This window comes from Oryctolagus cuniculus, chromosome 1, assembly GCF_051225735.1.
Source record: "Oryctolagus cuniculus isolate XC-2025 breed Fujian yellow rabbit chromosome 1, ASM5122573v1, whole genome shotgun sequence".
Taxonomy (NCBI): domain Eukaryota; kingdom Metazoa; phylum Chordata; class Mammalia; order Lagomorpha; family Leporidae; genus Oryctolagus; species Oryctolagus cuniculus.
In genome coordinates, this window is record NC_142867.1 from 80,461,078 (window position 1) to 80,479,103 (window position 18,026).

General features: G+C 37.1%; 1 protein-coding gene and 1 non-coding gene across 6 annotated transcripts in view; one reads left to right on the forward strand and one right to left on the reverse strand.

Annotated features, from left to right (window-relative positions):
- NOX4 (NADPH oxidase 4) overlaps positions 1 to 18,026 on the reverse strand; it is a 208,546-nt gene that overhangs the window by 85,432 nt on the left and 105,088 nt on the right. For all 5 annotated transcript variants that reach the window (XM_089311743.1, XM_089311732.1, XM_002708641.6 and 2 more), the window contains 2 exons: positions 13,505 to 13,669; positions 13,328 to 13,390 (listed from right to left, as the gene is read on the reverse strand). In XM_089311743.1, coding sequence (XP_089167869.1) covers positions 13,328 to 13,390; positions 13,505 to 13,669 — 228 coding nt within the window. The remainder of the gene's footprint in view (positions 1 to 13,327; positions 13,391 to 13,504; positions 13,670 to 18,026) is intronic.
- Positions 756 to 861, forward strand: LOC127485110 (U6 spliceosomal RNA). The gene has a single exon (XR_007912284.2). It is a non-coding gene; the product is annotated as a U6 spliceosomal RNA (small nuclear RNA).

Below are 18,026 nucleotides of genomic sequence, written 5' to 3' on the forward strand. Positions count from 1 at the left end.
ATGGTATTTTTCAGTCATTGATTAGGTATTTATTTATAATAGTCTTTTTCCAAGTTCTAGTTTTACCTTTTCTACTTCCTACTAGACATTACTACCTGAAATCTACTCTAAAGTTAATGTTTCTAAAATTTTGGGTATCTTAGTTCTCAAATTATTTGCTTCTTATAATTCCCTTGTATCTGGAAATGGAACCTGCATCTCTCACTACAGGGGCTCAAATATCAGAAGAGTAATTTATTTCTCTTGTTACTGGCATTTAATTAATTTTAAAATTATTTCAAATAATCTTCCCCCAAAAAAGTCTGATCCCAGTAATCTCATATTGATAAAACTGAACGTCCCCTTATGGAAAACCATCCATATTGTTTCATTCCTATAGCCAATGGACAAACATATCAATTCCAAATACCTTCCAGCTTTATATCCTATGTATCATTATTCACATTAATCCAGTTAAACCAACTTTTTTCAACACATACACTTTCTGACCCCTGCATCTCCTCACTCATGTGTCTATTCATTTAGAATGACTTCATTTCCACTTCTCATGTTGACCCTCACAACTCTTCAAGGCTCCTGTCAAATGTCACCATTTCAGACATCTCGATTTTCGCTGAAAAGAGAACCTTCATTTCCCTGAAACCTCATGTAATTTGTGTAGCTTTTATACTGTTTGGTTACAGTATTCCTCTTTATTTTTGTGTATTTTCTGTGTATTAGTAAACTAAAAATCTGGAGATCAACAACTATTTCTATTGCTCGCTTTAACAGCACATAAATAAAACTGGAACAATTCTGAAAGCATTAGCATGGCTTCTGTCCAAGGATAACACATAAATTTATTATGTGTTACATATTTTTTTGTTGTTGTTGTGGTGCAGTGGTGAAGCCACTACCTACAATACCAATATCCCATACTGGAGTCCGAGCTACTCTACTTCTCATTTAGCTTCATGCTAATGTGTCTGGGAAGCAGCAGATTACAATCCAAATACTTTGGCCCTTGCCACCCACTTGGGAGACCCATAGAGAATTCTGGGCCCTTGGGGCCAGCACCATGGCACATTAGGTTAATCCTCCGCCTGCGGTGCCAGCATCCCATACGGGCACCAGTTCAATTCCCGGCTGCTCCTTTTCCAGTCCAGCTCTCTGCTATGGCCTGTGAAAGCAGTGGAAGATGACCCAAGTGCTTGGGCCCCTACACCTGCATAGGAGACCCAGAAGAACCTCCTGGCTCCTGGCTTCAGATCAGCGCAGCTCTGGCTGTTGTGGACATTTAGGGAGTGAACCAATGGAAGGAAGACCTTTCCTCTGTCTCTCCCTCTCATTGTCTGTAAAATCTTAAATTTTAAAATCTTAAAAGAAAAATAATGAGAATTCTGGGCCCCTGGCTTTAACCTGGACCAATCCCTGTCATTGAGATAGAGCTCCTTTTCTCTCTGTCTCTCCCTCTCTCTCTGTAACTCTGCCTTTCAAATAAATAAATCTTTAAAAAATTTTTTCTAAATCATTATTATATTCCATAGTATATTATACATATAGTATGTCAGGGTAATAAACAAATGTCAGTTAGAAATAATGGAGAATTTACCCAAGAATCAATAAGGACTTCAAAGATATGTAATTCCTGGATGAATTATTCATATACTTTACAAATACTTATTGAAAGTCCAAAATATTCCAGAGACTGTACTAGGACCTCATATAATTTCACAAATGAGGATTGTTCTAAAGTAGGGGAGAAGATAGTGAGCCAGGAGCATAGACTCTATTACAGTTAAGGCAATTTTGTGACAGTAAATACTGTCACAGATGTAAAATTTTCATGATTACTTGATAGAAAAAGCAGCATTTACTTGTGTATTTGAATGAAAATATAGTCAGTGTTAAACAAAGACTCTGACAAGTATGTTATGTTAGTAGAATTTTTGTTAACTTGAATGAAAAGAATGGATTTATCTCAAGCCCCTCAAGGAAAAAAAAAAAAAAAAACTAATACAACTCATGACTACAAAAATACAATCCACAACAAAGACAACATAAGAGTGATGACAACAATAGAGTCTGCGTAAATTTCAAAATTAACCGTGTTTCTCCTATATACTGTGTATGGAATGTGAAAGAAGCAGTCATCAAGGCTGATTCCAAAGGTTTTGGTCTGAGCAACTAGAGTTCCATTAACAGTCAGAGAAAGCTGGGTGTCGGGAATGGGTTCTGATGGCCATCTGTAAATCTCAGTTAGGACAGGTTATTTCAGGTAGCAGGGAGCGCACACACATTCATCAATACTCTCAGTGAGTGACTCAACTCTGCCTTCCACTGTCTCAGTTATCTCTGGAGGCTTTGAGTTCCATGTGTGTTTGTCTTTGTGTTTGTGGAGAGTACACAGTTCCCTTGTTTATGCTTCAGGAAAGATGCATCTAGAGGTCAAAATTCCCCAATCTGAACAAATTTATCATCTTTTAAATCTTGAGCCCAAACCCCAAATTCCTCCTATTGTCTCAGACCTGAGCTTTTCTAATGTAATAGAAAGAAAGGGTTTGCTTCTCATAGTGATTCAAAGGGATTTCAACTTCATGTTTGTTTAGTCAGTTTCAAAACTATCAAAAATGTGTTGGGTATCCATCTATTGTTGTAATCACTCTCATGTTATCAATGACACTATATGGAACTCCCATAGAAAAGCATTTAGCTAGAGAGGAAAAGGGATTCAAGGTATGTACACAAGGCCAGTGCCACAGCTCACTTGGCTAATCCTCTGCCTGCAGCGCCAGCACGCCAGGTTCTAGTCCTGGTTTGGGTGCCGGATTCTGTCCCGGTTGCTCCTCTTCCAGTCCAGCTCTCTGTTGTGGCCTGGGAAGGCAGTGGAGGATGGCCCAAGTGCTTGAGCCCTGCACCCGCATGGATGACCAGGAGGAAGCACCTGGCTCCTGGCTTTGGATGGGCCATAGCGCCATTTTGGGCATAAACCAATGGAAAAGGAAGACCTTTTTCTCTGTCTCTCATCTCTCTCACTGTCTAAGTCTGCCTGTCCCCCCCCCAAAAAAAGGGTATATACACAAGAGTCTTCTAATAAGTGGAGCTCATGGTTATGACAAGGGAAGGGGGGAAAAAAGACTGAATGAAAAATAGGCAGAAAACTAGGAGAAAGCCACCTGAGTGGAAGTCCTCGACACAGAATGGGAAAAATATTTCAATAAAATAAACGATAAACTGTATTAGTTGCTGCTAATCTGTCAAGCCAGTTAAAGATCCGGAAATCACTATTAGATTAGCAATAAATATGGTCATTATGAATTGTGGAAATGTTTCAGCAGGTGCAGTGGGCAAAAGGCAAACTTCACACAAAATGTGAGGAAAGGAGGTGAAGAGCTTCTGGTACTAGCTAGGAGGTGTGAACCAAGAGGGGAATTTTGGTCATCATTTCTTCTTGATACCCAGGTTAAAAAGGGTCATGCAAAGATACTGATTGAACAAATGAAGCTTCATATTAAGCAGAACATTAAACTCTGAATATATTGAGCTATTTAGGCTTATATTTATCATGCAGGCTCTCATTAGCCACTGGGGAAATATTTTCTTCCCCCTCACTCCTGGAAAAAAGCCAAAGTAGAGTAGCTAGATGAGATGTAATTCCCAAAGAACTCACATGCCCAGTTATACCACATCCACACTAATGACTGTCTGGGGCAATTCTCACCACCATGCCTAGTTTACACGTATGACACCTTGTTGCCATGCTCATCTGTTATCAAACTCAGCTGACTTTCTAAGCTTTCCAAGCAAAATACTTGTGAAACCCTGGAGTACAGCAGTTTTTAAAAGTTAGACAGATGAGAGTAAGACCAGAGATCAAAACAGCTGATGTAGACTTCCTGGTTATAATAAATCCATGGAATTAAATAAAACAACAACACAATTTTGCCAGTCTTTAGGAAATGCATTGCCATTCTTGTCTGTTTTCCACTGAAAACAGGAAAAACTATTCCCAGTGTGAGCGGCTGAGAGATCAAAAACAAAAGGAGAAAAATAATGGCAAGTGCAGGCTTGTTATGTGAAAGTACAGACAACAACAAACTAACAGCTAGACTTGCCTCTGACTCATGGAAAAATATGTGAAATCAGGTTATTCAAGCTTAAAAATAATGAATCACACAACAATCTAGACTACAGATGGCAGAAAAGCACAGTTGTTTCTGAGTAAAAATAATAAAGCATATAGACGTACTTACATAAGCTTCAGTCAATACTATTATTAAAAAGGCAGACTCTATACTATGTCTATAATTGAAAATATTAATGAAAAATACATCAGAAAACATAAAAAGATAGCACATTTGTAGTAAATATTATAAACAGGCCCCACAACCTCTTAAGATCAGGATTTAAAAAAACATTTCAGGGCCAGTGTTGTGGTGTAGTGGGTAAAGCTGCCAGCTGCCATGCTGGGATTCCATATGGGTGCTGGTTTGAGTCCTGTCTACTCTACTTCTCATCTAGCTCCCTGCTGATTTTCCTGAGAAAGCAGTACAAGATGGCTCAGGTACTTGGGCCCCTACACCCACTTGGGAGACCTGGAAGAAGCTCCAGTTCCTGGCTTCAGACCATGGCAGTCATTTGGGGAGTGAACCAACATATGGAAGATTCTCTTTCTTTCTGTATCTCCTCTCTCTCTCTCTAACTCTGTTTTTCAAACAAATAGATATATCTTTAAAAAAAACTTAAAATCATCTCTAATTTATACACATAAATAGGTGAGAGTATACCTTAATAGAAGATGTGTTATGGTAGAAAATCTAAAATCTGGCAATTGCACAGCACAACTGGGAAGCACTAGTAGAAATATATTACACAGCTGAAGAATAAAATGTAAAATTATGCACAGTTTTTAAGTCATCATATGTTTAAAGAAGAGAAAAATCAGGAACTTGGATTCTGATTCCAACTTTGTTATCAATTGTTACTTTGGTCACTTAATATATGCTCTAGTCCTCTCTAATATATATAATTTGTGATTGGAATTACAAATTTTTAAGTCAGTTAATCTAGGACATATTAATCTAAAATTTAATTTCTAATTTTAAAAAAGTAGAATTATTTCACACAAGGTTTGTATTTTTAAAATGCTACTTGTAATGGACAATGTAGTACATTGCCCAGATCCTGTCCCTACACTTCTTCCTCCCAGTTTTCAAGACCAGAACACTCATTAATGATTATATCAGCTGCTGAGAGTGTTGCTGGCTAAGGGATTGCTACTGAGACTCTCCAAATTGCTCAACACAGAAGAAGGATTCCTTGCCCATGTCTAAGTGCTCCATCAAGGAGGCATCTGAATTCCAAGGACTGGTCATTTAAGGGATACAAGAAATTGTTCCTCTTCTTCAAAATAAGATAAATAAGACTGCTGTCAACTACCATTTCAGTTGCACAGCTCCTGCCCAATCTTCTGAAGCTTCAGCTGTGACTATAACACACAGTTCAAGTTCTGTCTTATCTTCCTAGCCCCTCAACCACTGTTGAATGTTGTGCTGAGCATAAATCCTAACAAACCTCCTATATATAAATATCTGCTTCCCAATCAGTTTCCCAAAAACTCTACTAAAGGATCATTCATCCAAAGGCTAGTAAACTGTAAGAGGTAAATCATGAGTTCCCCAAGGATGGGTATCTAAACCAGTCTGTGGTCAGAGGTCAGTCAGTTACTACACACTGCAGAATGAGTCAAAAATTTAGTTAAATCCATGCCTGCGTCCCTCAGTCACAATCAGAAACTATAATAAGATTGATTTACTGACAACTTACTACAGGCCAAACATCATGCTTAGCATTCAATTCCTTATTTGTAATTAATACATGCAGTAATTCCATAGAGAAGGTGCCATTATTAACCACCTGTTGTAAGGAAATAAGCTAAAAGTTAAGTGTGTTAATTCTCATGTCTAAGCTCATAATACTAAGAAGTAAGGGCTGCAGGTCTCCAACCCAGGATGCTGGATTCCAGAGTTCACGGTGTAATACAATGCAGTGCCCTCTGATTTCCATCAGTCTTGTCGGCAAACATGTACTTAAGGCTCTGCCTTGAGACAATGCAGGTGCGCAGCAGAAAACAATTACAACTTCCTGGGAAAGCCCACCAAATCAGCAGGTCTTCCTTGTGTGGTAAAGTTGATGTCATGTACAGGAAATATCAAAGCACTTGAAGGAACCAAAACTCCAAATTTGGATTCCCAACAAATCAAGGCTGAAAGCTTAGCTGTCCGCTGAATGACCAGCGTTTCTGTGCCTTTATCTTTCATACTTTCAAGCTATGTCTTCCAGTTTCAAAGACTTAATCTCCAATTCAAAAATTTGTGATAACTGTATTTATAGGTTGGATTCTTCCTAACACTGGCACTGTATATGAAAATACATATCAGACTTTTCAAGCAGGAGAATGTTTGTGATTTTCACCTCTCCAGAATATTACAAAAACCTTCTTCTATTGTATTTTCCTCTCAAAAATGCATTTTTATATTTCAATAAATCTACTGAATATTTCTCTTGAAAAATATTTTTTATTTTCAATAAATCTCTCTTAAATGTTATGTTTTTTGTTTATATTGACTCCAAAACATGAATGTTCAAAAGTAACAATATTAGAAATATGAAAGCACTGAGCATCAATGGATGGAGTGGCAGGACACAGACCGTGCAGAATGGCAGAGAACATGCCTTTCAGCCAGGCAGGTCTGTGTGTGTATCTCACCTCTGTCATCAATAAGCTGGGCAATTTTAGCATATCATTAAATTTCTCTGAACCACATTATTTTCTGCATCATATAATCCTCTGAGACAGAGTTAACAACACTTGTCACACAGGAATATAGTAAGAATCAAATAATATAACAGCTGAAAAGATTATGAAGGGACCTCTTAGGTATTTAATTACTAGGGACTATTACCCTCAACAAAGATGAGATGTATACATACTTTTTAGTGGGAATCACCATATGGGAAGCTACTGTGAAAAATTTTACTTCAAAGAAACCCTTAAGGAACCAGCGCGATAGAAACATGTTTAAAAGCATGCATTTTACATCTATTTGCCAAATAAAAGAAATGGGACAAAAAAATGGAAATGGTATGAAGACAATAGATCAACATAACAGCATAATGTCAAATTAAGCCTAAGATATTTGCTTTACTCAAATTCATTTCAAGGCAGTAACAAGATTTACCTATTTTTCCAAATATGAAAGCAGAAACTCCTTGGGGAATAGTACAAGTGAATCAGCTAGCTACACCACCAAAATCTGGGAAGGCTATAAGCCCTTTCCTAAGCTTAGACACAGTGCATGGAAAACAGATGGCCTGATAAAAATAATTTCTTTTGCCTTAAAAATTTATTTTGGAAACCACTAGCCACTACTTATTATTTAATATATTTATGAAATATGTTTTTTAAAATTATACCTTGATTTAAGGTTTAATAAGATATAAAGAAAATTTTATAAAATGATGTTTAAAATATAGATGAACGTGAACATAAAATCTAAACTTGTAGATTCCATTTCTACATCAGTCTGTAGGTTGCTAGGCAAATCTGAGAAATATTGATAGCCTTTGTCAGACAAGTAACGGGAGAGAGGAGGTAAAAAAAATTACCTTTTGTCTCAGACTAGATAGTACACACAAAATGTGTTGACTTGTCTTAGGCAGCTTTTTTCCAACCACCTTAGCCAAAAGAACATTTCTCTTCTGCTTCTCCGCTAGAAAGAAATAGGTACCATGATCCCAAATATTAGACTTTTGAAAGCGTGATTTGCAAGTCTATTCCGACTGAAAACCACTTTGTCAATAAGCATTTCTCCTTAATTCTTGTATTGTTTCCTTTTCTCAGGCTTTACCATCCCAAGTAAGAGCATGCCAGAAAGTGGAGTGATAAAAATGATCTATTCATAACTTCCACCTAGGGCCCAAACTCTAACTATAAATTGGGTATTTTCTTTTGCTCTGTCAACTATTACATATCAGGTTATTCTGTGTATCAAATAATGTGCTATGAACTAGTCTCTGAAAAGGCTCATGGATCTCATTGTCTAGGAAGGACATAGGTATTAAGCAAATAATGTAATGATACTGTTCTTGAGGAAGATATACAGGTTGCTCATAAGATAGAAAAGGTCAAGAAACCTCACCTAAAAGAAAGGGTCAGTGGAGCCTTCTCAGTGGAAGGGATGCTAAGATGAGACGTGAAGGATAAGTAGAAGTTCCTGGGCAAATGCACGATGTCTAGTGTGTGAGTGAGTGAAAGAAACAGTAATTCATTCCCAGTGTAAACCCAAAAGTGGAAAAGTCTTTAAGTGTTAAATAAATAGGTGAATGAATTTAATGAAATTGTTTATCAAGGAATTTCTGAAGACCGTCAATACATCAATTTGCACTACAGATATCTTAAAAAAGCTATAAATACGCATTTACATATATGTGTGCATATATATGTGTGTGTGGTAATATATATATATATATATATATATATATATAAATCAATTCCCTTAAGAGAATTGAAGTGGATCCTATAATGCACTTAAACTAACTATCCTTCTTCTTTACTTATTCTCATGAGAAATTGTTGTAGACTCAGAGGAAATAAGGAAAAACCTTTTTTTAACTGAACAAAAAGGAAGACAAAAGAAGATTGTGATGGATATTGGTTCCAGGCTTCCATACTCTTTGCCTCCGTTGAATGTATTTCTGAACTCAATTCTTCTGAAACAAGCCTGCACAGAACCTTAGTGCTGAGGAGTCCCTGGGCCACCTGCAAGTGCAGGGCCATGGGTCTTTGCTGCAGGAGCTGTCACAGGACAGGTCAGGAGCTTTGTACACCTAACAGAGCTTCACTGAGTTAAGGAAAAGTCCTACCATTTCTTCCTAGCATTCCAAACACATATCATATTTCCCAAGGTAGTCACAAAACCAACATTGGTTCTCCAAGAACAGTGTGTTGTTGTTCCCATTCCCAAACCTGAAGATTTCATAGGAAAAAACTTTTCATCATGACAAACTGTCAAGTACTTGAAGCTAGCCTCACATCATTTTAACTCGTGGTCAACTGGTTAGATATTTGTACTGCTATCCTACTTTTCCTTTGTATTCATATGTACAAACTATTATTTGGGAATTGGTGATAGTAAATATAAAAATAATCAGATTCTCTTTCAAATCACTATACCTTAGGGCAGTGTCCAGGAACTCATTTTAACCAAAATAAGTTTCATGGAATTCCAAAGAAGTATCTCGTAGACTAAGCAAGAAAGTATTTTTACATGACAATATTCATATGAGTAGGAACCTTCACATGGATACCACTTGAAGGGGAGTTGTTCTCACTGATGTAGGAGTAGAGCCCCCAGACACAAGCTAAGCACTCCAATCCCCAAATTCTGTACTGTCTCCTAAATTCTTCCTCTCATGCTGGACTCCAGGAAAGCATCTGGGTGTCCTTATTCCCCTTAAACTAAATTGGACAACTACTGATAAGCTACAGGAGTTCTCAACTGTGGGTGATTTTGCAATTCAGAGCATATTTGGGGGTTATTATTGGCATTTAGTTGGTAGAATTTAAGGATGCTGCTAAACACCTTATAATATACTCGTGAAAGGACCAAGTCAAAGAATTCTCTGACCCAGGATGTCAGTAATGACATAACTGAAAAACTGGCCTAGCACAATTATTCTTGCAAAAACATCTATGAGATAGCTTTTTGTAATTTGTAGAAGAGTCATATTGTTAGAAATATCTTTCTTATATTGAATCAGAATTAATTTTTCCTAAATTTTTTACCTATTGGCTTTATTTCTACACCTTGGAACATAGGAAGGGAAAAAATCCCAAATTCTTCATCTACATGACAGATTTTATTAAATTATTTGAAAGTACCATCTACTATCATATGTCCAAATTCTCTAATTTTCATGTTGAAAAACCCTATGTTCGTGTACTATACATGCTTCCCCAAAATAAACATAATATCTGATGTAATATTAATAATGCAAACTAAAACCATATAAATATTATCAAAGAAATACTAACAGAGTTCCCAAGCACAGACTGCCAACCATGTAACAGGTTTTGCACACATAATTTTATTAAAGTGATATTGACAATATCCCCTCCAGATAAGCACCATTAACAACACACTGCAGATAATGAAACTGAGGTTCAGAAAGATGAAGATATATTCACAAACATGGTACTAGTAAGGGCCCTGGGACTGAATTTTAAAGTTCATGCTCTATGCATTAATATTTACTACCATGGTATTTCAAATATAATTCAGTTTCCCTTTTTCAACTTGCCACTACCTTAGTTCTTTGTGTTCTCTACAATTCCTCCAGCCATATGTTTTGCCTCCCATCTCTGCCTAAATAAACTTCAGACTGTCACAGCTCTTAGTACAACCACATGTTAAGAAGCAGGTCAGGCCATGCGTGACTTAAAGCCTTTTCGATTCTTTTGGATTTCCCACTTTTCTCTGTGAAAGGGGCATGAGCCCATGGAAAGAGATTAGATCTAGCAGCCTCTACTTGCATGTACCCTAGGTGGACATTCTTTGATTTTCTATTTTGCAAGACAGAGAACACAAAAGATTTCAGTATTAGAATATATCCTGAAATAAAGTAGTTTCTATGTTTTCTTTTCTTTTTAAAGATTTATATATTTATTTGAAAGGTAGAGTGACAGAGAGAAATCGAGAGACCTACAGAGGAGAGACAGACAGAGAGAGAGAATATGAGAATGAGAATATGTCTTCTACTTGCAGTTCATTACCCAATTGGCCACAGTGGCTAGAGCTGGGTTAGGCCCAAGTCAGGAGCCCAGAACTCCATCCAGGTCTCCCACGTGTATGCCAGGGACTCAAGTACTTGGGCCATTTGCAGCTGCTTTCCCAGCTGCATTAACAGGGAGCTGGATCAGAAGTGGAGCAGCTGGGACTTGAACCAGCGATCATCTGGGATGCTGTCATCATTTTTGTCAGTGTAACCTGCTACTCCATGGTGCCACTCCCCAATGTCCATGTTTTCTTGAAGCTGGCTGATGGGTTCAGAGTGGTTTGTTACACTGTTCTCTGTTCTGTGTATATTGGAAAAAAATTTTATGAAAAAATCTCTATTTTCTCCATATTTAGCATTCAGTAACTGTCTTCTTTTATTAATTCCATACTCTCTAATTAATGTTATGGTAGAGAAACAAATATATTTCAAAATAAAATGTCAAAAATTATTTCTTTTTACCCTAAGATTAGGTCAGATTTCTTAAACTACTTAAATATTATATTTTCTCCCTTTTTAATTCTTCCTTTTTTGGTTACTAGATTCATGTTTATGGGATGTATGGTTGCAAAGAAAAAGAAATATGTCTTACAACTATAACTATCAGAAGTAAAATATTAGTCAGGAGGTCCTCATGCATTAAGTATAACCTTCTAAGCCATCTCTAGGGGGAGGAATGGACATGACTTTGCTACCCAACTTCTGATGAGAGCTGTGTCCTAAGACTGTAAGGTCCCAATGTTCTATGCCATACAGACAACCAAGTTTTCACTATTCCTCCGAACAATAGGTTTCCCCTTTCACTCTACCCAGCCAGGACAGAGCACCAGATGAAAGGGTATCTGGACTCATCAGTCATCCACAACTGTGGAATAATTACAAATTAACTCTGTCCCATGGTAGGGCACCATTGCAATCTTTCTTAATAAGAGAGGATGTTGTTAATTATTTCATTAGAAGCCAAAACACTTTTTCTTAATCACTAATAAGCAAGTTTGCTACATGCAAATAGAACGCAGAACTTAAGAGTAAATGAAGCAAAAACAGGAGAGTTTTCTGTTCACTTTTAAAGAAATTGTACTGAATGATTTCTGATTTTTCTCTAACCATTGGGCACCTCCTCTCTGACTCTCCTGTCTTTTGAGTAAAGTTTCTCCTAGACCATCTGTCTTCATAAGCACATATTTCAAAGGGCAAACATATTGAAAATAAAAGTCATAACAATTGTTATCACATACTTATATTTACTTGGCATTTTCTAAGCTCAGGTACTGTTTTAGACACTTTATCTGCAGTAGTTCTCTTAAACCCACAACAAATTAATGAACAGTCGCTGCTTTTATCCTACTAATATACCCAGGAATCAAATACACAAAAAGATGAAGTAACTTGCCCAAGGATTCAGTTTTCAACTAGATGAATATATTTAATTTGAAAGTCACTCCTATCCTCAGGAAAACATCAGACTCAAATCTCTGCACTTTGATGTCAGTTATTTTTCTGTCTCCTTAAATTGTTCAATTTTATTATATGTATGCATATGTTTAAATAAATCCCCATTCTCAAATATCTTTGTTAGACACTGAACCAAAACTAAATACCCACCATCAATGGGAATATTACATAAGTTACAATCTTTCCTACTGTGGATACTATGCAGTCATCAAAAATAACAAAACTTATATAAATATAGTAAAATGGGAAGTTCTGCTTAACATATATATTATTGGATGAAACAAAATAGCTATAGAAAAATGATCAAGAAAACAAATGTTATATCTATATATGTCAATATATATAAGAAAGTATCTGGAAGAATAAATGCCAAACCCTGAGAAAATGATTTAGGAGAAAAAAATTGTATTTTATACTCAATACTTCTGAATTGTTTGATTTTTTTTGTGATTGGTTTATGCTATTTTTCTGACACAAAAATAATGTTAAACAATATGCTGATAGTAAAAATAGGTATGATGTTGCCCATTACTTCAATATTCCCACTATTTATTCCATTTTGCTTTTCCAACAGTTTTTCCCATAACAACCCCCATACATAGCCTAAGTGCCAATTGCATTGGAATTTACTTTTTCTAAACATGGCAGTTTCTAAAAATTCCAAATCAACCCATAGTATCCTCTTTTTCCTCAAGTTCAATCTCATTAAAGAAAATTGTGTATGTTTTAAATTTCTTCATATGCATCATGAAAGAAAATGTGAAAATGTTCAAGAAATTTTCTGTATTATGAATCAATAAGCTTTAGTCAATTTTTAAAATATTATTCTTGAATTGAAATTTTCAGAGAATAATAAAGAGTAAATAAGTTTTAAAGTTTCTAAATAATAAATACATTTCTGTATAAAAAAAGATAGCTTACTTGAGCATCATGGATTTTGTGACCATCGTGAATAATTTTCAGAGTAAGACAGAACAACAAAAAAAGTAAAAAAAGAAGAAAAAGATTCATCAGACTCTATTTTTTTAAAAAAAATCAAAAAAACAAACTCTCTTACCATTGTGAGGGTAAAGGGATGGTTTTCTAATGCAGACACACTGGGACAATGCAGAATAACATACTAAAAAGGAATAAATATAATTTTTAAATGAGAAAGGACGTCAACTAATACAATGATGCTATTTATGCCTGTTTATTTTAGGAACGTTTTATAAGTTGCTGACCACTGACTCACCTGGCCAGGTCTTGCTTTAAAATTTTCTTTGACCATTCGGATTTCCATGACATCTGAGGGATGACTTATAACTGAGAGGATGGTGACTGGTTTATTGCTCCGAATACACCTATAAAGTCTTTCGGCACAGTATAGGCACAAAGGTCCAGAAATCCAAAGCCAAGTCTATAGGAGAATTGTTGAGAATGTTCTTGAAAAACATTATAAGAATATTTATCCTACCCAATTGTTAGTATTACATATTTCAATAACAACATTTGATTTGTATTTTAAACAATAAAATAGAAAGAAAAATGAGTTAAACATTCACACACGTTGCAACTGAAACAAAACTAAGGTATAAAAAATATTGTCAAAACCCCGCACTCAAACCCAAGCCACAGTGTAATTACTATTAATCATTAAGTGTTCATACTTCCCCACATTCTTTTATGCACACAAATGTATATACACATTATATTCCTCTCTCAAGAGAAAATAAAACGAAGTTATAAAGCTCAGACTAGGGGCCGACACTGTGGCTTAGCAGGTTAAGCTGCTACCTGCATATTTTATGAGTGCGAGTTAGAGTCCAGGCTGTTCCATTTCCCATCCAGCTTCCTGCTAATGCGCCCAGGAAAACAACAGAAAATGGTCAGACTGCTTGGGCCCCTGCACCCATGTGGAAGACCCAGAAGTTCCTGGCTCCTGGCTTCGGCCCTAGCTGTTGCTAACATTTAGGAGTGAAGCAATGGATGGAAGATCTCTCTTTCTCTGTCCCTCTTCCTCTCTTTCTCTACCTCCCCCTCTGTGTATATGTGTATAACTCTGCCTTCCTAAACAGCACTCTGGCCTCAGAATCAGCCCTTAAGGCATGTGGATCCGGCTGAAAAGCCCATGAGACTATTTCAGGCATGGAAAGCCAAAACACTCTGGAAAAAAAAAAAAAAAAAACACCTAAATGAAAGATCTCCACCAGTGAGAGCCCAGTGGAAAGAACCGGTCATCAAAGAAGGAGGTACCTTCCTCTGAAGGGAGGAGAGAACTTCCACTTTGACCATGGCCTTGTCTAAAAATGATCAGAGTCAGTGAACCCAGGGGGCTTCCATAGCCTTGGCAGCTCATGACAAGAGCCTAGGGTGATTACTGAGGCCATAAACAAGAGTGTCAATTTGTTAAGTCAACAACAGGAGTCACTGTGCACTTACTCCTCATGTAGGATCTTTGTCCTTAGTGTGCTGTACATTGAGATTTAATGCTATAACTAGTACTCAAACAGTATTTTTCACTTTATGTTTCTGTGTGGGAGCAAACTGTTGAAATCTTTACTTAATGTATGCTAAACTGATTTTCTGTATATAAAGAGAATCGAAAATGAATCTTGATGTGAATGGAAGGGGAGAGGGAGTGGGAAAAGGGAGGGTTGCGGGTGGGAGGGACGTTATGGGGGGAAGCCATTGTAATCCATAAGCTGTACTTTGGAAATTTATATTCATTAAATAAAAGTTTAAAAAAAAATAAAGCTCAGGGGCCGGTGTTGTGGCACAGTAGGTTAATCCTCTGCCTATAGCACTGGCATCCCACATGGGTGCCGGTTCTAGTCCCAGCTGCTCTTCTAATCCAGCTCTCTGCTGTGGCCTGGGAAGGGTAGTAGAGGATGGTCCAAGTGCTTGGGCCCCTGCACCCACATGGGAGACCCGGAAGAAGCACCTGGCTCCTGGCTTCAGATCAGCCACAGCTCCAGCTGTTGCGGCCATTTGGAGAGTGAATCAACGGAAGGAAGACCTTTCTCTCTGTCTTTCTCACTGTCTGTAACTCTACCTGTCAAATAAATAAATAAATAAATCTTTAAAAAAAATGAAGTTCAGACTAACCTGAGGATGATTTTAGAAAAAAAAATGCCCTAGTCTCATTGTTTATTTAAAAAAAAAGAAAATCTTAGATATTTCAATGCTCAGGATGAACAGGTATAATATATGTACACATAGTACACACACATTAAATATGTACATGAAGATATTTTAAAATGTGAGATTCTAAAAATGTTGTTCACTTGCCTTAACAAAATATAATACGGACAGAAACAATGTTTAAAATTTGAAAATAGTGACAAATTTTATTTCCTGTTGAGTTGGTGGCCCTGATCCCAATATAACTGTACACTTTGAGAAGTGACTGATCCTTAGAGTCTTACAATTGCACACTACACCTCCCGCATCAATTTGAGGCATCCAACCAAAACTAACTTTAATGGTAATTTTTAAAAACCTTATTTTTGTTGTTGTTGTAACCATCATCCTTCCATCCATCCAAATATGCCTCTTCTGCCTACAATGGCATTTAGACTAACTCGATGTGAAGAGTAAGTATTGAAGAACAAATGCTGCAATGTAACTAACAGTTTGACACTTTGAGACACTCATACATTGAATATCAGGGTCTCACATAAGTGAAACAGGGGTCAACATACCTGCCTGATGGTCACTATTATGTGAAACTCAGAAAACTTTTAAAACCTGTGATTCTAATAGAAACCTAGAGAAGCACTGCTAACACAGAACACATGTTAGTGCATTGATTCCAAAGTCACCTACAAGTTCAGTTTAATTTTTTTTAAGGATTTATTTTATTTATTTGAAAGACAGAGTTACAGAGAGAGGTAGAGACAGAGAGAGAGGTCTTCCGTCCACTGGTTCACACCCCATATGGCCACAACAGCCAGAGCTGCGCCAATCTGAAACCAGGAGCCACAAGCTTTTTCCGGGTCTCCCACATGGGTGCAGGGGCCCAAGGACCTGAGCCATCTTCTACTGCTTTCCCAGGCCATAGCAGAGAGCTGGATTGGAAGAGGAGCAGACGGGACTAGAATTGGCACCCATATGGGATGCCGGTGCTGCAGGCCAGGGCTTTAATCCGCTGCACCACAGCACTGGCCCGCAGTTTAACTTTTGACTTCTCCTTCTTCTCTTCCTAAAACAGACATCTGACATTACTATTCCTTACTTCAGCCAGTATAGACAAACAGTATAGGGTAGAACTTGCATGTGGACAATTTCCACAGCCACAAGGAAAAATTACTGAACTACGTGTTGGGTACCCCGAGGAAGAATTTTCAAAGAGCAGGTATTTTAGTCAAAAACCGATGTTTCCACAATGTCTCTGTGACTTTCAAGTTTAGAGAATTTGGTTAAAGTATTTGGTGTTTCATCAACAGAAAAATAAGAATGGCATTCCTAATTTCAATGTTTCCAAGAGTCATTGTGAATATTGGAGGAAATTATGTATATGGAATATTTTAGCACATTGTCTAGCAGAAATTAAGCACTCAATGTTTGTTTTAATATTTACTATTTATAATATTTTATGATTATAATGCAATATTATACAATAACAAATTAACCATAATAATTGGTGTTATTGTATCTAATATTCAACTTCTCTTTTTTTATAAGTTTGTTTATTTATTTAATTAGAAATGCAGAGTGACAGAAGAAGAGCCTTAAGAGAGATCTTCCATCTGCTGCTTCACTCCCCAAATGCCCACAATAGCTATTGCTGGGCCATTCTGAAGCCAGAGAAACCAGTAACTCCATTCAGGTCTCCCACAAAAGTGGTAGAGGCCCAGGTACTTGGGCCATCAACAAGACTAGTGTCTGCTAACACTAACTGATAGAATTAAAAAGGAGAGAACTATCCAACATGGGAAGCGGGATACACAGCAAACTCATAGAATGGCAGATGTCCTAGACAACACTCTGGCCTCAGAATCAGCCCTTAAGGCATTCGGATCCGGCTAAAAGCCCATGAGAATATTTCAGGCATGAAAAGCCAAGACACTCTGGCAAAAAAAAACAAAAACAAACCAAAAAAAAACCTAAATGAAGGATCTCTGTGAGTGAAATCCCAGCGGAAAGAACGGGCCATCAAAGAAGGAGGTACCTTTCTCTGAAGGGAGGAGAGAACTTCCATTTTGATTATGGCCTTGTCTAAATAAGATTGGAGCTGGCGAACTCAAGTGGCTTCTATAGCTTTGGCAACTCATGACAAGAGCCTCGGGTGACTACTGACACCATAAATAAGAGTGTCAATTGTTAAATCAACAACAGGAGTCACTGTGCACTTACTCCCCTTGTAGGATCTCTGTCCTTAATGTGATGTACTATGTGAATTAATGGTATAACTAGTACTCAAACAGTACTTTATACTTCGTGTTTTTGTGCGGGTGCAAGCTGTCGAAATCGATACTTAGTATATACTAAATTGATCTTCTGTATATAAAGATAATTGAAAATGAATCTTGATGTGAATGGGATGGGAGAGGGAGCGGGAGATGGGATGACTGTGGGTGGGAGGGAGGTTATGAGGGGAAAAAGCCGCTATAATCCAAAAGTTGTACTTTGGAAATTTATATTTAATAAATAAAAGTTAAAAAGAAAGAAATAAGCTGAATGGCAAGTGGATCCAGAACTCAGTCCTGGATACTCTGACATGGGATGCAGGTGTCCTAAATGGTGGTTTATCTAGCTGTGTCACAGTGGCTGCC